This window comes from Cervus elaphus, chromosome 4 (genome assembly GCF_910594005.1).
Source record: "Cervus elaphus chromosome 4, mCerEla1.1, whole genome shotgun sequence".
NCBI classification, from domain to species: domain Eukaryota; kingdom Metazoa; phylum Chordata; class Mammalia; order Artiodactyla; family Cervidae; genus Cervus; species Cervus elaphus.
This window is the reverse complement of record NC_057818.1, coordinates 35,636,392-35,660,176: the sequence shown is the minus strand read 5'-3', so window position 1 is coordinate 35,660,176 and position 23,785 is coordinate 35,636,392. Positions and strand designations below refer to the sequence as shown.

The 23,785-nt window shown below is 38.6% G+C and overlaps 2 protein-coding genes across 2 annotated transcripts in view; both read right to left on the bottom strand.

The window, feature by feature from the left end:
• Window positions 1-1,671: 1,671 nt before the first annotated feature.
• LRRC36 (leucine rich repeat containing 36) overlaps window positions 1,672-23,785 on the bottom strand; it is a 61,333-nt gene continuing 39,219 nt past the window's right edge. Inside the window, exons 7-14 of the mRNA XM_043898791.1 lie at window positions 20,200-20,251; window positions 16,673-17,110; window positions 13,286-13,575; window positions 10,062-10,227; window positions 7,682-7,827; window positions 6,785-6,908; window positions 4,619-4,733; window positions 1,672-2,013 (exon numbers count right to left, since the gene is read on the bottom strand). Of these exons, the coding sequence (XP_043754726.1) occupies window positions 1,788-2,013; window positions 4,619-4,733; window positions 6,785-6,908; window positions 7,682-7,827; window positions 10,062-10,227; window positions 13,286-13,575; window positions 16,673-17,110; window positions 20,200-20,251 (1,557 nt within the window). The 3' untranslated portion in view covers window positions 1,672-1,787. The remainder of the gene's footprint in view (window positions 2,014-4,618; window positions 4,734-6,784; window positions 6,909-7,681; window positions 7,828-10,061; window positions 10,228-13,285; window positions 13,576-16,672; window positions 17,111-20,199; window positions 20,252-23,785) is intronic.
• LOC122691837 (40S ribosomal protein S29-like) lies at window positions 23,443-23,674 on the bottom strand. Its single transcript, XM_043898793.1, has one exon. It carries the CDS (start codon window positions 23,644-23,646, stop codon window positions 23,476-23,478), a length of 171 nt encoding a protein of 56 aa, XP_043754728.1. The 5' UTR covers window positions 23,647-23,674; the 3' UTR covers window positions 23,443-23,475.

Sequence of the window (23,785 nt, the reverse complement as noted above, 5' to 3'; positions counted from 1 at the left end):
TGAAACAGGACAACACAGGGCCATCAGGCTATTGCCTAAGGCTACACCACCTGGGCAAGACTGAGGCTCTTTGGAGGCCTCTCAATGGAGCCAGGACAGGACCAGCAAAGCAGGGTTGGGGGGCTGTCCTTACTGACACTTCCACAGAAAACGAGCTCACTCTTAGCTCCCTCAGAGTCATGCTGCACAAACAAACTTACGGCTCCACTGCATATGCTCCTTTTGGGAACCCACATGAAGTCAAAAGGTCTGTAAATTTTAACTTAGAGATGTGTGATCTTAGTTGTGACTTTCATGTCTCATTATTACAGCATAGCTCTCCTTCCCTGCACAGCACCTGGATAAGGGGAGCAAGTAAGTGTCTAATCTTTCCACCTTCCTCTCTCTCTGACATGACCCTGAAGATGAAGAAAAGTACAATATGATGTTAGGGTGACAGTCCTTCACTCTCTAGAGCTCTCTGGCAACATGAGCTACTTGGGCAACTTTGAAGCAGAAAGACAAGAATCACTTTCATTATCCTTTCCCATTGATGCCTAATCAATCAGGATTAAAGAAAAGATTGATCCTCAGTCTGAAATACCAGGTATTCATGTATAAAGTGGATGCTGAGTTCAGAGCTAACTGTCAGAGGCTGCACCTCTGGTCTGGACTGAGCCAGCCTTCTCTTTCATCTTTCTAGCTCCTCTCTGATCCAGCCCACTCCACATGGCCAGACATCAATCCACTGTTTCTACAGAGAAAGCGTCTCAAACACAAATCTACTACCCCTCTGCCTTCCCAATCTAAAATCCTTAAGGAGCCATGCAACACAGATGGTATGTATTTCTTCTCGGGCCTTCTGTCCCCTGATTGGACTTTCTTCCCATTTCATGGCCTTGACTTACGCTATTTCTCTCTGCAGTTCTCCCCACTGCCTCTGCCTTCAACCCTATGTTTGCCTGGTGATCTTCCATTCCAATTTTTAAGATTTTGGTTGAAAGACTGTTTCTTTAGTGGACATATTCCTGACATCATACCTCCCTCCAAAGCTAGGAAGTTTCCCAGTTACACACTTCATGGCACCATGACCTACATTTTCCCTGCCCAGTGATCCCTGGGGGCCCAGACATTTCTACCCTGTACCCTTGGTCTAGGAGGCTCTGCACCCCTCTGTACCTGGTACCATTATATTCATTTTGCATCTTCCACTCAAACAAGTCCTCAATGACACCTCCAATTCTCCAGAGTAGGAATTACCTACTCTCTGTCCTTCCAGGGTCTCTCTAGGCTTTTATTTAGGCCTGTTTGGTACCAATGGAAGCTTTGAACTCCATCACACAACTAAAACTAAACTGTTGGCTGCTCCAGGGAAAACATAAGACCTTGTCACCTTTAACTATGATGGGAGGAAACCCAAAACACATTTGATGAACTGATCAATAGAGATTCTCTGAAATTTCTTCTAACACAAAACATACCTGGCCATGGATATTCTTTTCTAACTTCCTACTACACAGTTTCAACTGACACTTGGGAAAAATATCTAGTGTTTTTTTCCTTTTTGACATTTTCAGTCAAGTGTTCCTATGTGATATGATGCCTAGGACTAAGTGCCAACTATTTATGTGGGCAGAAGGAAAGAATGACTTGATGGGAGGAGATAAAAAGAGAAATAAAAAGAAAGACCAATACAGTGTAATTAAGATTTTTTTCTTAATCTTGTGGGAAAATACCACCATACTAGTGGTAATGACATTGAGAGCCCCCTGGGGCTGAGAGACAAGCTGCAAAAAAGGTGTACAGTGTTAGCTCCATAGACTAGGCTCTGGGACAGAGTCTGAAACAGTCTGTATTAAATACTGACCCATATCATGTGCTACTGGTGAGGAGGAAGACAGCATGCTTTTCCCAAAGGGTGATGATCTCCCCAAATGATGACTCTTCTCAGGAGGCAGGAGTGCTTTCCCAGAATAACCTTTTTGCTCTTTATTCAGCTGCTGCAGCAGATACTCATTAGTTACCACCAGGGATCTGAGACACGGGGGAAAAAGACAGTTGTGGAGTCATAAAAGCAAAGTAGATGTCATTCAGACCTGAAATGTTTGCTAAAGATAAATGTAAAATGAAGTAACATCTTTAAATAGAAAGAACTATCCGACTTATGAGTGGGTTATTTTAAAAGTGGGCCAACAGTTTCTTTATTACAGTCCTGTTTGATTATGTTCCAGGTTGACTGTAGCAATAACACAGTACACATTTTACATAGTGACTGTTCTATTCTTTCCAAAGCACTTTTCGTGATGAAATAAGTAGAAACACAAGGAGACTGGCCCCTGACCAGGCCTGCAATTTCTATTCCTATTCCCAGATCTTCTAACCTATACTGCCTCAGCAATTAAACTAATGGTGCTAGTCATAATTGTATTCTTGGACTCTGCATTACCATGTAATGTTAGAAGCTATCAGAGACTTCCCCTCCCTGCCAAAAAAGATGTATGCACAATGCTATTCACTGCAGCACTATTTGTAACAGCAAGATACCATCAACCTAAACGTCCATCAGCAGAGGATTAATTACATACACCATGGAGTCCTATGTATGTATAAAAAGGAGTGAGAACTTACTCTAAACATCACTATAAAATGATTTCTAAGGTAAAATGTTAAAGCAACATTATGCCTCTTTTTATTTAATAGAGAGGGAATACAAATACACACCCACACCTGCAATGGAAGGCTAGTGGGAGGGAAGGAAAGGATAGAGAAGACAGGTAAGGAAGCTAAATTTGTTTGAATTTATCTGATTTTGTAGATCTGACTTTGGGATCATGTAAGTTTAACATAATTGTTCTCAGGATTAAATCAAAATAATAAAAATATTCCTTATAGAAAAATGAAACAAATTGAACTTATATATTGAAGTGATGGTTTAACAACACAGAGAAGAATTAATTCAAGTTACTCTAAAATATAGCCATTTGTACATCACTAAAGAGATAAACCTTAATGTTCTCAAAGTGTGGTCCCCAGGCCAGGAGCAACAGCATCACCCGAAAACTTACTAGAAATGCAAATTCTCAGTTCCCAGCCCAGATCTGCAGAATGAGAAACTCTGGGGGTGAGTCCCAGCACTCTGTAGTTCAACAAGTTTTCAGGTGATTCTGTACATACCCAAGTGTGATAAACATGAATTTATGCTATTCACTAGAAAGCTGAGCGCCAAAAAATTGATGCTTTTGAACTGTGGTGTTGGAGAAGACTCTTGAGAGTCCCTTGGACTGCAAGGAGATCCAACCAGTCCATCCTAAAGGAGATCAGTCCTGGGTGTTCATTGGATGGACTGATGCTGAAGCTGAAACTCCAATACTTTGGCCACCTCATGCGAAGAGTTGACTCATTGGAAAAGACCCTGATGCTGGGAGGGATTGGGGGCAGGAGGAGAAGGGGACAACAGAGGATGAGATGGCTGGATGGCATCACCGACTCGATGGGCATGAGTTTGAGTAAACTCCAGGAGTTGGTGATGGACAGGGAGGCCTGGCGTGCTGCGATTCATGGGGTTGCAAAGAGTCGGACACAACTGAGCGACTGAACTGAACTGAACTGACTGATACTCTTGTATGGGCTAACCCTATACAGAGTATAGGGGTATATACTATACTCCTATAGTATAGGGGTATGGGGTGTATACCTATACCCCTATATAGTCAGATGGCAAAGCATCTGCCTGCAACACGGAAGACCCGGGTTCAATCCATGGGTCGGTCAGGAAGATCCCCTGGAGAAAAGAATAACTCCCCACTCCAGTATTCTTGCCTGGAGAATTCCATGAACAGAGGAGCCTGATGGGCTACAGTTCATGAGGTTGAAACAAGTCGGACATGACTGAGCCACTAACACACACACACACATGCTTCTGTATATGTTTGCAATAATTAGAAAAGAAGTTTTTTAAAAAGTCAGCCAGAATGGATCTGGGTTGAATCCTCCTTATATTAAGCTATTCCAAGGAAAATTAGGAAGTGAAGTTAGGGACTGAAGGCTTGGGGAATAGAGTTCTTCTATTTAAGCTTCACTGATGGTCTTAGCAAAGGTGTTTGGCAAATCAAAATTTCAAGGGCTTCTCTAAATATAGCAATAGTCTTGAGGTTTCTTCTGATTTGTCTAGCCTGTAGCCTGGGGAAACTGTTCTTTGAAGAGCCTCATGCTATTGAACTCCTCTGAGAGAACACATACATTGGATTCTTTCCCTATCACTCTGAGTGTGCTTGACCTTTCTTCTAGGACCAAGAACAGGTAGACATTTTTCAGAATAGCAAGATGGCTTGGTTTTAGGGGTACATTGTGACTGAGGAAAGCTAGCTGACCCAAACAAGGGTCCTGTTGGATCCAGTGAGAAACTACTTATTATTGAGGTGATGTAACCCAGCAGTGCCAGCAACGATATTTAGTCCCTGGTGTGTTCTGGAAAGCAGTATTTTGACCCCTGAGCTAACTGGCCTGGATACAGGTTGTTTACATGCAGAATATAGTTAATTTGGAAAGTATATAGATATTAACTTGCCAAGTAAAACAAAGGAGATAAAGGAAAGTAAATATCTGCTTCCAGAAGCCAGCTTGAAGGATCCAATCCTACCTCTGACTTTCGTGGAGAAGAGTCACGGTCTCCTCTAGCTTTTTCAGCTGGGCAAGCTCCTGGTTCAGGCAAGACACCTGCATGTTCAGCTGTTGGTTTTTGCGCAGAAGATCATCTACAAAGGTTACAGTGTATGGGGGTGAGAGGATTCCAAGCGGCTAGTCTTTGAGCAGAGTTTGAGTGAACAGGTGGGCATCTTGAAGAATTGGAGGCCCCACTGCACCCACCTCCACACTCCATTCACCATTCCTTCTCTTGAAGACAGCAGATATAGTGACAAGAATATACAGTTTAGCAGAAGACATATCTGAATTAAAATTCAACCACTTGATCTTGCAGAAACTGAATTTGTGGCCAAGGTATTCATACTTAGCTTTCCAAATATGTTACCAAGGCTTGCAATAATAAGGTAGTGAAAGCACAAGAACTATGGATCTTAAGGAAGTCAGTCTTCTAGAACAGTACTTAAATTTTCATATGCTTACAAATTGCCTGGGGAATCTTATTAAAAAACAGACTCTGATTCAGTAGGTCTGAGGTGAGGCCAAGTATTCTATATATGTAACAAATCCCTGAGTGATGGTAATGTTGCCGATCTCTGGTTCACACTTTGAGTAGCAAGGTTCTGGAAGGTAGAAATCAGGGCTGCAACAGCTGTATTTATCACCAGTAATCCAAAGAGAGTAGTGGGCCTCACGGCTGGTTGAAAATAAGTATCTAGTGAATAAACACCTATTTATTTTCAGTGTAGGTAAGTGGAGACTGATGTCTTGATTATTCAGGCTTATAAATATTAGAGAGATGAGATTCATCTCTGGAAATTCAATGCTGATTTCCAAATCAAATTTCTCATACAAATATCCAAATACCCATAATGTTTGTTTTGGTGTGCTGAACTAGAAGTTTAAAGTCAAGGGTAGACTTTTATCTACCTAAACTATACTAAGAATAAAGTAGAACAAATCACAAATTCAATAGGATATTATTTTTCACCTGTCATAATGAAGAAAAATATATAATACTCAGTGTTGGCAAGGGTGAAATGAAAAGGCATTCAAATACATACTTGTTGCTGATGTGTGTATAAACTGAAACCACCTTTTTAGGAATGATTTGGCAACGTGTAACAAAAACCTCAAAAATGTCCACATCCTTGGACCCACTAATTCTACTTCAAGGAATGTCTCCTAGGAAAACTGGTAGAAAGTGTACACAAAGATTTTTTTTTTAACAAAGATTTATATACACAGATATTAATAGCTGCATTATTTATAACAGCATAAATATTAGGACTCTCAGCTCCATCAGGAGAGAAGATGATCTTAGAGAAGCATTTTCACTCCAGGGTCTTTTCTTCTATTTCAAGTCTTTGAATGTTTGGAAATTCTTTTAATTATTTATAATATAAATAATGACAGCTTTATTTATAATAACTAACATTAAAAACAACTATATAGAGGACTAAATAGATAAATATGGTATATTAATGTGATATTAGAGGAAATGCCTATGCTATTAAATTAATAACGTTAGCTTGTAGAATAACATTAGCTTGTAGACTGCCGAGGGCCAATAGTAGAGGAACCTAAATGCACCAGAGTTGAACTTTTTTTTTTTTTTTTTCAGAGTTGAACTTTTTAGAGTAGAGAAGTGGTCTGTATTTTGATTGGATGGAATTAAATGAGTATACATTTACGTTGAAACTCATCAAACTTAGAATGTGTGCATTTTGTTGTATGTAAATTCGTTTTGAAAAATCAAAACACAAATTTTAATTCTGAGTTAAAAATATATGTATAGGGATATAGGTGAAAGAAAATATACCCAAAACACTAATGGTAGTTATTTCTGGGTAGTGAGATTTTATTTTCCTTATATTTTTCAAACGTTCTGTAAGGAACATGATCTGCTATAATCAGAAAAAAAAAACAAGTGTCATTCGCAAAAAATAATGACAATAATAACATTTGTAAATACTTTACACTTATAAAAGAGTAAACTCTCTTCTTCTGGCAACTCAAGTCACCTGCATTACAACTCTGAGGCAAAATGATTGTTTCCATTTAGGAAGCCATATGAGCTCTGAATGACAAAACTTATTAAATGGGTCATCTATAAACAAAATGTTGTCTTGAGATGCACCACACATTGCTTTCCTGGACTTACCATAAGTGTGGGACGGGTGCCCACTGACAGTCGAAGTGGTAGCACCTTCCTCCAAACGCTGGATTTTTTCTGACAAAATGAGGTTTTCCTCCAGCACTCTGACTAGTTTTTGCTTCAAACTTTCCTTTAGATTAGAAAACAAAATACAAACACATTAAGAACCTGAAATTCCGGAAAGTGTTTTTAGAAGATTGAAAGAATTTTTGCTCTTTTTAGTGATAAACCGAATGGAGGTCAGCCTCTCTCTTTCTCACTAGAATTTTAATTCATTGGTAAACATAGTTCAAGTGCAGCAAAGAACCTTACCACATGCATTTTACCACATGTGAATTATCCACTACTATTACAAAACAAGTGGCTGTTTTGACAAGTGGCCAGCATTATGAGTTCACCTATTTAAAGTTTCTAGAAAATAAACTTGATGTCTGAAAATCCTCTAATGTTAAGAAAAGGTTGGGGGGAAGTCTAAGAAAATGAATCCCTTCTTTCCCTCCCAGAGCCAGAAGCCTAATGCTCTAGGGAGTGGCCCCTGGTTTAGGATTCTCCATCAGAAGGGAGGAAAGACAATCCCAGAGACATCTAATTCCCTCATCTGAATCAAATCATAACCTTCAAGAACACAGTCCTAAATGTTTTCACTCTAAGTCTTTTTTTTCCCTCCATTTCAAGTCTTTCCTTAGAATTTCTGGATTAGGGAGTCAACCCTGAAGAACCTCCAAGCTGTCCCTGCAAGTCTTGTGTTCCTGATTTGCACAGACTGACTTTTCTACATTTCAGTTCATAAGCATCTAGGTGTTCAGGTGATGATGGTCTTTATGGCACAGAGCTGTTCTAGCCTTGCTGCTTCTTCCTTTTCTAATAAAGGAAGAGTAGGAAAAGAAGATGAGAGCAGCATACCATGTCATTAGGGACCAGCTGTCCTGTCTCCTTCAGTTCCATCTCCCTCCTGTGGAAGGTTTTTGATGTATCTTCCGGATGCGAGCGACACCACTGCTGAGAAGGTGCAGGGACTACCAAGGTCAGAAGCAGATCTCGGGCAGGACCTGCCAAAAATTCAGGTTGGGCACACGGGCCAGTCTTAAAAGCTAAAGCAGAGAATTCCTAGTCAATAACTACCAGCTCTGTCAGACAAATAGGGTAATCTAATGTCTCCTTTTTACAAGAATTTAGTAAGTAACTGTAAGAGATGTTTCATGATGAAGATTAAAAAACTATATCCCACATCTATGGACAAACAACAGTAGACTCTCATGAGTGCATGCTCTGTGCTATTCTCTAATCACTGATGAGTGGCTCCTGGGGATAATTTCCTACAAAACAAGAGCAAAGGATCAATGTGGGAAGGAAAGTAACTGGGCTAAGACTTTTCTTCTGTATGTCACTTTAGATATTAAAAAAAAAAGGCTAAGCCTAAACAACTTTATTTTATTTTAATTTATTTTTATGCAATTTGTGACTGTTAACTTTCTTTTTTTTTTCCATTTATTTTTACTAGTTGGAGGCTAATTACTTTACAATATTGTAGTGGTTTTTGCCATACATTGACATGAATCAGCCATGGATTTACATGTGTTCCCCATCCCGATCCCCCCTCCCGCCTCCCTCCCCACCCCATCCCTCTGGGTCTTCCCAGTGCACCAGCCCCGAGCACTTGTCTCATGCATCCAACCTGGGCTGGTGATCTGTTTCACCCTTGATGGTATACATGTTTCAATGCTGTTCTCTCAAAACATCCCACCCTCGCCTTCTCCCACAGAGTCCAAAATTCTGTTCTGTACATCTGTGTCTCTTTTTCTGTTTTGCATATTAGGGTTATCGTTACCATCTTTCTAAATTCCATATATATGTGTATACTGTATTGGTCTTTATCTTTCTGGCTTACTTCAAATGGGCTCCAGTTTCATTCATCTCATTAGAACTGATTCAAATGAATTCTTTTTAATGGCTGAGTAATATTCCATGGTATATATGTACCACAGCTTCCTTATCCATTCGTCTGCTGATGGGTATCTAGGTTGCTTCCATGTCCTGGCTATTATAAACAGTGCTGCTGCAATGAACACTGGGGTGCACGTGTCTCTTTCAGATCGGGTTTCCTCGGTGTGTACGCCCAGGAGTGGGATTGATGGGTCATATGGCAGTTCTATTTCCAGTTTTTAAAGAAATCTCCACACTGTTTTCCATAACGGCTGTACTAGTTTGCATTCCCACCAACAGTGTAAGAGGGTTCCCTTTTCTGCACACCCTCTCCAGCATTTATTGCTTGTAGACTTTTGGATAGCAGCCATCCTGACTGGCGTGTAATGGTACCTCATTGTGGTTTTGATTTGCATTTCTCTGATAATGAGTGATGTTGAGCATCTTTTCATGTGTTTGTTAGCCATCTGTATTTCAACTTTAAAGTCATATCTGACTCTTTTATGACCCCATGGACAGCCTGCAGGGCTCTTCTGTCCATGGAGCTCTTCAGGCAAGAATACTGGAGTGGGTTGCCATGTCTTTCTCCAGAGGACCTTCCTGATCCAGGGATCAAACCTGGGTCTCCTGCATTGCAGAAGGATTCTTTACTTTCTCAGCCAATAGGGAAGCCCTTAAAGTTCCTAGTTTTTACTTAAACTCTTATCACCACTATTAAGCAACAAATAGGCACATGGGGACAATATTTGCAAAACTGTTTCCCCCCAAGTTCCTAAAAACAAAGTCCTGAAAAAGAGTCCAGGTCATTTAGTCATTAGAGTTTTACAAATCATAACATTTCCATAGGCATCTCAGACCTCTGATGATTAAACTCAGTTTCTATTGTATTTATTATTTTTCCCCAAGGATCGTAAAATCCTTTGGTAATCATTAACATGACCACACTTTATTTTGTACATCATCACTTAAAGACTACCAAAAAAAAAAGTTACAGGAAAACAAGACAACTGGTACAGGACAGAAGAGTGCTTATGAAAACAGAGAATGGAATTCCCAGGCAGTAGAGTGGTTAGGACTTGGTGTTTTCACTGCTGTGGGCCCAGGTTCAATCCCTGGTGAGGGAACTAAGAGCCTGCATAGAGTTGGCAAGCTGCACGGTGCAACCAAAAAAGGAAAAACAGGAAAGATGATTGTAAGAAAAATGCATATTTGTCAGTCACTGTGTGGCTGACAAATTTTGGTAAGTGATCCTGAGAACAATTTCCCCTGCAAGTAAAGGGGGCTGAGTGGCTTTTATCAGAATGTAGAGCAGAAGCAAGGCTGAGCCCTTCTCTGAGAACTGAGAATGAATTCGCTTTACCGAGAAACTTCTTGTTGAGGAGGAGGGAGCCGGAGCCGTTCCAGTGCTTATCCACAAGCTCCAGGAGCTGTCTGAGGACAGTGGCCACATGGGAGGTTCTGGCAGAGACTGGGGGACTGTGGTTTCCTGGCAAACCATGCAAACTGCCCAGGTCACTAGAGAGAGGCTCAAGAAAAAAAGAAAAAACAAACACCCAACCATTTGTCATTCTTACACAATAAGGGAAGTAAAAACCCAGACATTTAAAGGGTTAACATTAAGCAAAAGAGAAAGTTGACTTCATTTTTCAGTTCAGATTTGAATAGAATATTATTTATGTCTAAGACAAATACAATAATATATACAAGGATAATTTCAAAGCAAACAGTATCTTCTATCATAATTTTCTATGGAGATTTTCAGAAGAGAACAAAAAATGTTTTAACACCTATGTCTATGGCTCAATGTATTATGTTATGTAATATGCAAAGATTAAACTGCAGAACATTTTTTAAGGTATTACATTATAAAATAAAATGGGGAGTAATTTAATAAAAGTTATAACTCATAAGCTTATATTTAGTATATTAATATATAATAAACTTAACTGTACTATAACATTTTAAGTGTTATGTTAAATGCTATTGTTGGACCCAGTACTAAAGATACTTTTTATTCAGTAAGAATCTTATGTATACAGATGCATAGGTAGAGCTCTCTCTCCAGTGGAACTTCAAATTGTTTTTAATTCATTCAGATATGATGTATATGTCTATATATTTAGCCATGTCTGAATGAATTAAAAAACAACTGGGGACTTCCCTGGTGGTCCAGTGGTTAAGAATCCACCTGCCAATGCAGGAAACATAGGTTCAATCACTGGTCCAGGAAGATCCCACATTCCACAGGGCAACTAAGCCCATGTACCACAACTACTGAGCCAGCATGCCCTAGAGCTTGTGCTCTGCAACAAGAGAAGCCACTGCAATGAGAAGCCCAAACACTGCAACAAGCTCATGAGCGGCACCGAAGACCCAGTGCAGCCAGTAAATAAATTAATTAAAATTCTCAAAAATTAAAAAAAAAATTGTGAATTTTACTGGACAGATCAATCTTTTCTGTGAGTTCTCAAGGGACTTCAAGGAAGCTGTTACATATTAAAAACACCCAAATTATTTCTCAACCTTTGGCTCTTTTGATATTAAAAATATATAAATGATTAATTAGCTTATGCTGTCATATCTGACAACCATGAAACAGAACACCAGACAGTGATATTTATGACTTGAGTCACACATGTGGCCTATGATTAATAAGGGAAAGCATTATAAATGAGATAAACATTTATTAAGCAGATCTGTACTGAACACTGATCATGTGCATTGAGAGTTCTATATAAGGTCTGTGAACATATAAAGTAAAAGATGAAGTCCTTAAGAAGTTAATCTTATTAGGAAGAAAAGTCATAGAAAGACTGGTTACACTACAAGCCACTTTAGAGGATCTTGTGAAAAATGGATATTAACTGTCATTGGTTTTTCATGTATTGGCAATACTGTGTGTGCATCATGAAGCAACTTAGAAACACACATATGCCTTATGTATTTTCTTTCACTTTTCATAATGTGGTGAGAGTGGGATAATTTTTTATGAACTTTGGGATAATTCTGTTACTTTTAATTTTCAGCAAATTTTGCCTTATTTTTTAAAATTTAATTTTTATAATTTGTGATTCTAAAGTCAGCTGGTTAGAAATAAATTTTTTAATCAAGAATTCATATTTGATTTAATTTTGTGTTTTTTTAAATATGGGATTATTTTTTAAACAACTTTTAAGCGCTCTTCTGATTTATACCTTTCTAGAAACTAAACGGTGTATTTCTTTTATATTTATATTCAAGCAGCTCTTTTATAACTTTTCATATAAAGAAATACAGTATGTAACAGGAAAAAAGAAATGGGAATTTTTAGGACAGTCCAGAAAAGTGCATTGAGATTTTAATTGCTGTTTTAACAATATAACATGAAATAGAGGTGAGAAAATTTCCTAGAACATATCTTATTAATATAGCACCCAAGTATCCTAAATGTTGCTATGGCTTTACCCTAAATACATTAACACTAGTGCTCTTGTCTAGAACAATAGGCATCAGTGACTGAAGATGGAAAACAAAAAAGTCAAAAAAGTATTACAAGACTGCCCCCTTTGGTACATAAAAATTATAACCAATTCCAAAGTTTCAAAAACTGAATAGAAAGTATTTAAAAGCTAAAAAAACCCAACCAACCAAATAACAACAAAATCCCTTTATAAGCCCATGTTGATGTGGAAAGATTTCCAGCAACTGAAACAAAAATAACTAGAAATAGTTGTTTTGACCAAATAACTTGCTTTCTCACAAGGCAGTAAGTCATTAAATGACAAAAGATTTGTATGACTAAGACTATGGGTTCAAGGGAAGAGAATGTCCTGAGAGCTATAGTTCTTTTAACTAATGAGAAGAAGGCTTCATGATGGAATTAAAGCCTGGAGAAAAATTAATATTCAGATAGATGAGAGGGGAAAGACAGCATTCTCCATGGAGGGATATATACAAAAGCAGTGACAAAACTTAGTTAATGAGTAAGAACAATACTATCAAACTATAATTTTATAAAATGAATTAAATAATATATGTGGGAATGGTTTTTGATTTGTTATTCATTCCCTGAGCCAACTCTCAGCTAAAAATCTTTTGGATTATCTAATTCATCATCTTAATCTAATTCATTGTGGGGAAAAACTGGAATAATTTTAATTTCTGGACAGGAAAGCAATGCTTTCAGAAGAAAGGTCCCTAGCAAGTTAGTCATTTGTAGCCAAAGCAAATGTGTAAACATGGTAAGATTATAAGCCACAATGAAACAGAAATCACTCTTCAACCAACCCTGAGCCCCTGGCAACTTGTGTATTCTTTCCTATTGTAAACTCTGTCCACTTATTATCGAAGTACTTCGCCCCCATGTTTATGTTCTAGAAGTAGATTAGGGACCATTCTTCCTGTGACAAATGCAGCAGAAGGGAAATGACTTTCCCAAAGGCAAAAGAATCACAGGCTTTGGCCTGGCAGTATTACCCACTGACCTCTGAAAATCCCTTTGAATTTCTATCACTCTTGATCGAAACTACCACCACCAAAACAGAACCCGATTCTAATCTTGGACCTGATGTGTTTTTATACAAGCATAAACAAGTCATCACTTGCCTCACTGCCTGTAGCATCTTTGAAACCATGCTTTGTATTCAGGGCGGCAAGGATATTTTCTTTCCGTCTGAATCCTCTTCTTGATGGGCTTAATGACCTCTTGGTCAAATTCTCTCTGTTTTCTGATGTCCCAGTAGGCAATAGCAGTGTCTTCAGAGAGTCTCCCAGGACGGAGTTGTTTGGGAAAGAACCACGTGCTTGTGTTAAATCACTGATGCTGGTGGCTAATTGTTGCTCTACATTCACCACCAGAGCAGGATCACTGTTGAAATGGGTTGCAGCATACAGATCTGTGAAGGAAACAGGCCAGGAGATGAACCTGCTCTTCAACTCCTTCATGTCTCCCTTCCTTCCTTACCCTGTCTGAAGTCCAAGGATCACAATGGCCTCTCCCTAGTATATACTCTCAACTGTATGGATTCTCCCTTCCTATCCACCTCACAAAACCCCAAATCTGGTTAAATACTCTGTGTACATACTCCAAACCTACAGCAGAGCAGTGGGAAGTGACTGGAGAACAATATGCATCTCTTTCTACCATCTTCACTTTAAGTTCATAACCACTATCTTAACTGGGCCCAGCTATTTTAATACATTACCCTAATCAATGTACTCTCCTATTCTTTGAGATCACTATTTCACATCTCTTCTCCTCAAACTTCCAACACTTTCTCCTCCCTCCTCGCTCTCAGGTGCTTTATTTCTCTGAGTAAATCAGAGGCAATCAAAGAAAACATTTATGTGATCTCACCACTAAATTTACCAATTCTACCTGTATTTGGGTCTATAAATTATCTGCCTTCCTTCTTATTGTAATATATGAACTGTCTGTGCTTCAATCCAAGGCCAACTCTCCACTGGTAGACTAAATTCCATCTCCTCTAGACCACCCCCCTATTTTGTTTTTTCTAATTGTCCCTTTTCTCTCCTGCATCAACAATTTTCCCTCTACTAGGTCATTTCCACCATGTTCTCTTTGATCCAATCCCCCTTCCAGCTACATTTCCACATCTTTGCTCCCCTTCACTGCAAAACTCCTTGAAGGTGTATATATTTGGTAATTCTATTGCTTCTCCTTTGATTCTTTCTTTAATTGACCTCAACAAGCCTTTTACTAATCACACATCTCCTGGAGCTGCTCACTACATGGGTTCAATGCCTGGGTTGGGAAGATCCCCTGGAGAAGGAAATGACAACCTACTCCAATATTCTTGCCTGTGAAATCCCATGGACAGAGGAATCTGGCAGGGGCTACAGTCCATGGGGTTGCAAGAGTCAGACACAACTTAGTGACCAAACCACCACCACCAATGCATTGCCAAATACCATGATCATTTCTCAGTCCCAGAAGTGTTAAAGGCATCTATTAAAAACATCTGACACTGTATTTATCACTCTCTCCTTCCTGAAACACATTTTTCATGTGGCTTCTAGGTTACCACTCCCTCTTTGGCTTTTTTCTTTTCTCTTACTTAGTGGCTGCCACTTTCTTGCTCTCCATGATGGTTTCTCTTCATTAACGAGATTTCTAATTGTTGGAGGACTCAAGTTAGTCCTCAGATATCTTTTCTATCTATATTTACCCCCTTGGGGAGATTATACCCAATCTGTTTTAAGGCCATCCACACACTTTTAATTCCCAGCCCCACCTTCTTCCCTGAACTCCAGACTAATATATCTAATTATCAAATTGGCATCTCTGAGAAGTTTTAATAGGCACCTCAAACTCAACATGTCTAAGACCAACTCTTGGTGTCTATCCTAAAACCTGTTCCTCATACTCTTTTCCATCTGAGTAAATGGTAACTCCATCCTTCCATTTATTCAGACTTGAAACCTGAGAGTTACACTTGACTTGCTTTCTCTCATACTTCATCCTCAACCCAGCAGCAAATCATGGAGTGTTATCTTTGGAACATATTCAGAATCTATTTCTTACCACCTATACTGCTTTCTCTCTAGTTCAAGTTACCATCATATCTCTCTCTCTTTTTTTTTTTTTTTTACCATCATCTCTTATCCAGATTCTGATCTTTTAGAATTTTAGAAACTTCTGTCCTTGCTCCCCATTGTCTATTCTCAACTAAGCAGCAAGAGTAATTTTTAAGTTAGATGTCACTTGTCTGCTACAAACTCTCCAACAGCTCCTGATCTGACCCAGAATGAATGTCTGATTATCTGACTTTATCTATACACCTCATCTACCTCACTCTGCTGTAGCAGCCCTGCTTCCTCATTGTTCCTTGAACATGCGAAGCATGTTCCAGTTTCAGGAACTTTGCACTTAATATTTCCACTGTCTAAAACTTCTCTCCCCCCACCCCCCCGCAAGTTATCCACATGACTCACATGCATTTTATTCAAGCCTGTACTTTTACTTCTCATTTGAGAAGCTTTCCCTGATCATTCCATCTAAAGCTTTACCTCCTTCATATTGCTCTCTAATAAGTGCTATGTGCACGTGTGCGTGCTAAGTTGCTTCAGTCGTGTCCGACTCTTTGTGACCTTATGGACTATAGCCCACCAAGCTCCTCTGTCCATGGGATTCTCCAGGTAAGAATACTGGAGTGGGCTGCCAGGCCCTCTTCCAGGGGATCTTCCTGACCCAGGGGTCAAACCCATGTCTCTTATGTCTCCTACATTGGCAGGAGGGTTCTTTACTGCTGGAGCCACCTGGGAAGCCATTCTCTAATACCCTTATGTTATTTTTCTTCACAACACTTATCATAAGCTGGCTTCTATATTTATAATTTATTTTATCATCTGTCTTACCTCTTTAGAATTTCCATGAAAGTAGGGACCTTTTTTACTAATGCAAAAATACACATGGAATTTCACTTTTGTTTGCTATGTTATCTACAGAGCTAGAATAGCATTTGGCATATAGTAGGTATTTAACACATTTTGTTGAATAAATACACAACTAAAGAGTGGTCTCCAACACTTACTTTCTTAAAACTAGCTTTTTCTGAAAAAGTAACTCTGAATAGAAGTGATTGAGACCAGAGAAGACTAAATGTTACCAGAAATATATCCCAGGATGCTATTTAACTGAAATAACACATAGTTATCAAGTTTGCATTTATACGAATTTTCTCTAATATATCTATCTTGTTAAACTCATACCCTGTAGATTTCTCGAGGCTCTGACTACTGGTCACGATTTATTTATTTACTTTTGGCCACACCATGAAGTTTGCAGGATATTTTAGTTCCCCAGCCAGGAACTGAACCCACACCCTCAGCAGTGAAAGCACAGAATCCTAACCATTGGACTGACAGGGAATTCCCCAATGTAAGAAATATTTATTCCAAAATATGCAGTTAAACTTCAATCTTTACACCTATTAAAGAAAAGAGGCCTACAAACTGGTAGGAAGCTATTACCTGAACTAAGCTTCAAAAGCCTTCCAGTGCTGGAGTCAGGGTTTGACAGAGAAGTCAGTAAGTCTCCACAGGAGTGGGATGTGGTGGCTTTCATGTTATTTGAAGGCTTTGTGCTATATTCTCGGTAGTTCTTGTTTCTCTGAGGCCTTTTACCAATACTTCCGTGAAGGGACAGATTTTGAGAATAGTGACTATCATAATTTTCTAGACCAACATCTGAAGGTAACTGATAGGGATGAATCTGGCTAGAATCACCCACATCCAGGCGTTTACCCAATGAGGCATCATGGGTAAGCTGATAAGTATCAGGTTTTGGTATCAAGTCCTTTTCTGGAGAAGAACCTGAAGACTTGTCCAAAAAAGATATTCGGTACCCTTCTTTAGCCATCTTCTCTGGGGATCGAACTGTCAACTGATGAGGTGAGTAGCGTCTGATTTCTAACCATCACCAAGCGGGGGAAAAAAAAGACAGTGAGAATTTTTAGAGTAGCCTTGTTCACTAGATAAACTCTTGTCTACAAAAAAAAAAAAAAACAGTTCTCAGGAAGAGATGGTTTATAATTTTTATAAGTGGTAGCATAAAATTATGGAGGGATTCCTACAACAAAGAACAACAAAACATGCTGGACATTGTGTAAACAGTAAAGACTATAACATTCTGGAGATAAATTTTATGTCAACCTAATTTCCTAGGAATTTCCTTCAAAAACTGTAGTGTCAGAGTTTTCTATATTTACACTTCTACTATTTTGGTGCACCCCCACATGACAAAAGTTGGGGTCTTATGTATTCAGTCTATGGACAACAGTTGGTAGGTCTCTCATTTCACAGACTCCTCACAATAAAGCTAAACCCATTCCCACTCCGATCTCCACCCAGAGGATATAGGTTCACACACTGGGAACTACTGCTGCTGCTGCTGCTAAGTCATTTCAGTCGTATCCAACTCTGTGAGACCCCATAGACGGCAGCCCACCAGGCTTCTCCCTCCATGGGATTCTCCAGGCAAGAGTACTGGAGTGGGTTGCCATTGCCTTCTCCATGGGAACCACTATCATAAGCCAATTAAATGACAGGAAATGCAAAACCTATGAAAACCCCTAAACCAATTCCAAAACATTTCTCTCAGCCAGCTGTATCAGAATCTGATACAGCTGAAAGCTGAAAAGCTTCAGAGTGGGGCAACTAAAGCATCAGACAAAGAGAGAAGTCTCTGTGTTCTTTGGGGTTTTCAGATATTCATATGTTTGAAGGCCTTCCTGAGTTAGTCACATTAACTTAGAACAGTGGAACTTTCTATCTCTATAGAATCTTTAAGAATATCAATGTTTTTACTAAGCACCAGTCCATACAGTGGAAGAAATGTTAGAGAACAATATTTTTATGTAAGAAAAAGAATCTAAGAACATGTAATGAGATTAAATAATTCAGACTATCCCTCCTGTTGAAGATATCTAAAAAGGGGGATCATATATATAGCCTTAAAAGCATTAAAGAGCTAACAAGCTAGTGAGGAGTTTCTAGGCCAAAATCTAGAAAACAGCAATAACTCTTATGGATGACACTAGCACTTAAAGTCACTTTTTCTCTAAGGAGATTTAGGGTAAAAGGTATAAAATCCTAGTCCAGGATTCATCCAAGGTAAAGAGTATGAGAAACCACCTCCTCACCACCTATCCAACATTAAGATGGGAACCTAAGCAGGATACAATTTTCAGAATGAAGGTAAACTTGGAATAAACTAGCCCTTATACACTGGTAATCCAGGTTTGCATTATCTGGGTGATCCAGGGAACCTCAAATTTTGAGCATGGATTAAGATGATCCCAGATTGATAGTCCCCTAGCTAACTGGTAGAAGCAAATGAAAGTCTAATCTGGAAAAGATACCTTGTAAGACTTTAAACCATTCCTACAAATAGTTTTTAAAATATAATATCCAGCAATTAGCCAAAGCAAACAAAAAAGGAAATAAGACAAGTGAGAATGAGTAGGAAAAAACAGACAACACAGGCACACAAAAATTGGAATTAATAGATGCAGCTTACACAATGGCTATTTTTACTATGTTTAAAGATATAAAACATCTGGGAAATTTCTGCTTATAAAAAGTGGCCCAGTTCGTGTCAATGTATGACAAAACCCACTGAATAAATAAATAAATTAATTAATTAAAAAAAAAAAAGTGGCCCAGAAGATTTGAAAAAGAACCAAATCAAATTTATAAAACTGAAAATAAAACTAGTGAAATTAAGAATTCAGCAAACAAGCTTAACAGCAGATTAGACACAGCTGAAAAGAATGAATTTAAAGTATGGGTCAGAAGGAATTATCCAGAATGTAGATCAAACAAAAAAGATGAATTATGTGAAAGAATAAGAGGCAAAGAGGACAATGTAAAAGTCTCTGACATATATTCACTTAATCAAGAGTTATAGAGGGACAAGACAGAAAAAACAGGACACATTATTTTTGAAGCACTCTGCAGAAATAATGAGACAGAATGTACCAATTCAAGTGCAATAAATACCAAACAAGATAAATAAAAAGAAATTCACACATCATAGTGAAATCACAAAAAAATCAAACACAATTGGAAAATCTTAAAAGCAGCCAGAAGAAAAAAACATTATCCTTGCAGGAGTGACAAATTTCTAGCTAACATCTCAAAAGCAACCATAAAAGACAGACTACAGTGGAATACCTTCAATATTTTGAAAGAAATAACTGCCAACATAGAAATTTATACCCAACCAAAATACCCTTTAAGAATTATAGTGAGATAGGGGCATTTTCAGACAATCAAAAGCTGAAAGAATTCATTACCAGTAGACATACACTAAAGAAAATTCTAAAAGATGTACTATGAACTACAGGAAAATTATCTCAGAAGGGAAGTCTAGGATTAAAAAAAGAAGAAGAAGAAAAAAGAAGAAGAAGAAATAAAAAGCAAAACAAAGTAGTAAATATATGGATAAGCTTAAATAAACATTGACTTTATAAAAATAGTATCTAGTGAGTTTTTAAAAATATAATTAAAATCCATAATAATAATACACTAATCAGGAGGGATTAAAAGGAGTAAAGTACTTTAAGTTCTTTGAATTTTCCAAGAGAAGTGTTAAGGTGTTGATTAATTTTAAAATTGAACAAGTTAAGGACACATATTATAATTTGGGGCATAATAAGATCAAACGCACAGAAAAAGTGTATAACTTATAAATTAGCAGAAAGAAAAAATTGGTGAATAAAAACATAATAAATCCAAAAGAAGTCAAGAAAGGTAAAAGAAACAAGTAATAGTCAATACAAAAAGTCAAGAATAAAGGAAGTCAAGACTATCGTCTCTTCAACTAGAAAAACCTCAGAGGTCACTAAGCATTCAGGGCAGCCCTTTATGACAGCAGAAAAGAATTCATCGTGTAGTGCCCCCGGACAGAGACATCTCCCTCCATCTTCTCTCAAATCCCATCACATTTAGATTTCTCTGACTGGCATGAAGAAAAATATTGTAAGCAAAATATTTACCATCTTCCTGGTTATTCTCACTTGGCATCTCTCTTCTTGCCACTTCCTGCATCTAAAAAGAAAAGGTTTAAAGGTTAGAAAAGTGTCAGTGGGCATTCAGACATGAGTTTAACTAGAACAGAGAGGGGGAAGGGTTCAGAACACTTCCCTGTTAGTAAGCAAGTCCATCCTTGCAAACTAGGGACCAAAATAAAAAAACTAAATAAAATTGGGGAAAAAAAATTCTTTAAACTAGCCACAATGCAAAGAGTTTCTAGAGTTGTTTTGGAGCAGATAAAGAGATGCCTTGCAAAGATAAAATACTCTTTAGATATCTCACACTAAACAGTGAGATATTCTATTTTCTCTGTTTTTGATAACTCAGCATAGAGTTTAGATGGTACCACCTTTCCCAACTTATTTCTGTTTAAAGAACTCACATATTTATATTACCTCTGGTAAAGCTAAGCATCAAGCACAGGAGCTACTGGGACTTATAATAGGCTGAAAATTAATCTAAGGCATAATTAAGCAAGGATTTATACAAAGTAGAAAGCCATCTCAATTCAGTTAGTAGCTCAGTTGTGTCCAACTCTTTGTGACCCCATGGACTGCAGCATGCCAGGCTTCCCTGTCCATCACCAACTCCCGAAACTTACTCAAAACTCATGTCCACTGAGTCGGTGATGCTATCCAACCATCTCATTCTCTGTCGCCCTCTGTCGTCCCCTTCTCCTCCCGCCTTCAGTCTTTCCCAGCATCAGGGTCTTTTCCAATGAGTCAGTTCTTTGCATCAGGTGGCCAAAGTATTGGAGCTTCAGCTTCAGCATCAGGCCTTCCAGTGAATATTCATTCAGGACTGATTTCCTTTAGGATTGACTGGTTGGATCTCCTTGCAGTCCAAGATACTCTCAAGAGTCTTCTCTAACACCACAGTTCAAAAGCATCAATTCTTTGATTGCTCAGCTTTCTTTATAGTCCAACTCTCACATCCAGACATGACTACTGGAAAAACCATAGCTTTGACTAGATAGACATTACTTGTTGGCAAAGTAATGTCTCTGCTTTTTAATATGCTGTCTAGGTTGGTCATAGCTTTTCTTACAAGGAATAAGTGTCTTTTAATTTCATGTCTGCAGTCACCATCTGCAGTGATTTTGGAGCCCCCAAAAATAAAGTCTGTCACTGTTTCCACTGTTTCCCCATCTATTTGCCATGAAGTGATGGGACCAGATGCCGTGATCTTAGTTTCCTGAATGTTGAGTTTTAAGCCAAGTTTTTCACTCTCCTTTCACTTTCATCAAGAGGCTCTTTAGTTCTTCGCTTTCTGCCATAAGGGTGGTGTCATCTGCATATCTGAGGTTATTGATATTTCTCCCAGTGATCTTGATTCCAGTTTGTGCTCCATCCATTCCGGCATTTCACATGATGTACTCTGCATATGTTAAATAAGCAGGGTGACAATATACAGCCTTGATGTACTTCTTTCCCGATTTGCAACCAGTCTGCTGTTCCATGTCCAGTTCTAACTGTTGCTTCCTGACCTGCATACAGATTTGGCAGGAGGCAGGTCAGGTGTCTGGTATTCCCATCTCTTTAAGAATTTTGCACAGTTTATTGTGATCTACACAAAGGCTTTGGCGTAGTCAATAAAACAGAAGTAGATGTTTTCTGGAACTCTCTTGCTTTTTCGATGATCCAACGGATGTTGGCAATTTGATCTCTGGTTCCTCTGCCTTTTCTAAATCCAGCTTGAACATCTGGAAGTTCACAGTTCACATACTGTTGAAGCCTGGCTTGGAGAATCTTGAGCATTACTTTGCTAGCATGTGAGATGAGTGCAATTGTGTGGTAGTTTGAACATTCTTTGGCATTGCCTTTCTTTGGGATTGGAATGAAAACTCACCTTTTCCAGTCCCGGGGCCACTGCTGAGTTTTCCAAATTTGCTGGCATATTGAGTGCAGCACTTTCAAAGCATCATCTTCTAGGATTTGAAATAGCTCAACTGGAATTCCATCACCTCCACAAGCTTTGTTTGTAGTGACGCTTCTTAAGACCCACTTGACTTCGCATTCCACGATGTCTGGCTCTAGGTGAGTGATCACACCATTGTGGTTATCTGAGTCATGAAGATCTTTTTTGTATAGTTCTGTGTATTCTTGCCACCTCTTCTTAATATTTTCTGCTTCTGTTAGGTCCATACATTTCTGTCCTTTATTGCACTCATCTTTGCATGAAATGTTCCCCTGGTATCTCTAATTTTCTTGAAGAGACCGCTAGTCTTTCCCATTCTATTGTTTTCCTCTATTTCTTTGCATTGATCACTGAGGAAGGCTTTCTTATCTCTCCTTGCTATTCTTTGGAACTCTGGATTCAAATGGGTGTATCTTTCCTTTTCTCTTTTGCCTTTAACTTCTCTTCTTTACACAGCTATTTGTAAGACCTCCTCAGACAACTATTTTGCCTTTTCGCATTTATCTTGGGGATGGTCTTGATCACTGCCTCTTATACAATGTCACGAACCTCCACAGTTCTTCAGGCACTCTGTCTATCAGATCTAATCCCCTGAATCTATTTGTCACTTCCGCTGTATAATCGTGAGGGATGTGATTTAGGTCATACCTGAATGGTGTGGTGGTTTTCCCTACTTTTTTCATTTTAAGTCTGAATTTGGCAATAAGGAGTTCATGATCTGAGCCACAGTCAGCTCCCGGTCTTGTTTTTCTCGACTGTATAGAGCTTCTCCATCTTTGGCTGCAAAGAATACAGTCAATCTGATTTTGGTATTGACCATCTGGTGATATCCATGTGTAGAGTCTTCTCTTTTGTTGTTGGAAGAGGGTGTTTGCTATGACCAGTGCATTCTCTTGGCAAAACTCTGTTAGCCTTTGACCTGCTTCGTTTTGTACTCCAAGGCCAAATTTGCCTGTTACTCCAGGTATCTCTTGACTTCCTATTTTTGCATCTAGAAAGCCATCTAGAGTTTGCTTTTTAAAAAACCATCTTCAAGTATTCAGTATCTTTTCGGTAGTTACACAGAGAAAGAAATCCTACTTCCTATTTCTTAAACTAAGAGGACATAAAGCAGGCTATTTATTCAATTTCCTCTTGCCACTCACTTCAAGAAGTTATTTCAAAGTTTTGGGGTTTTATTTATTTAAATTTTATTTTATTTTATTTTTTTTGAAGTTTTGAAAACTTTTTTTTTTTTTGAAAACTTTTATTTTGTATACAAATAGCTAGTATCATTTCCACCTAAGGTTGATGTGCTGGATGAGCCATCTAAGGAAGTTCGGTTAGTCCAACTTAATGAAGCCGATGTCCTTCGCATACTGGCGGAAACACTGGCAGCACATATTAAGGCTGTATTTCCAGATCAGACCGTGCCGGTTTGAGCAGACCCGGCAAGAGCGAGAACCCTGGCCGAATTTTCTCGGATGGCTCCAGTAGAGCTGCTGGTGACCCATGTTGCTTTCTCGGCTGCAACGAAGTAAAAGGCTGTTTTTTTTTTTTAATATAAAAAGTGCTATTTAATGTTAACTGTAAATTAGAGTAAGGCTTTCCCAATGGCTCATCGGTAAAGAATCTGCCTGCCAATGCAGGAGA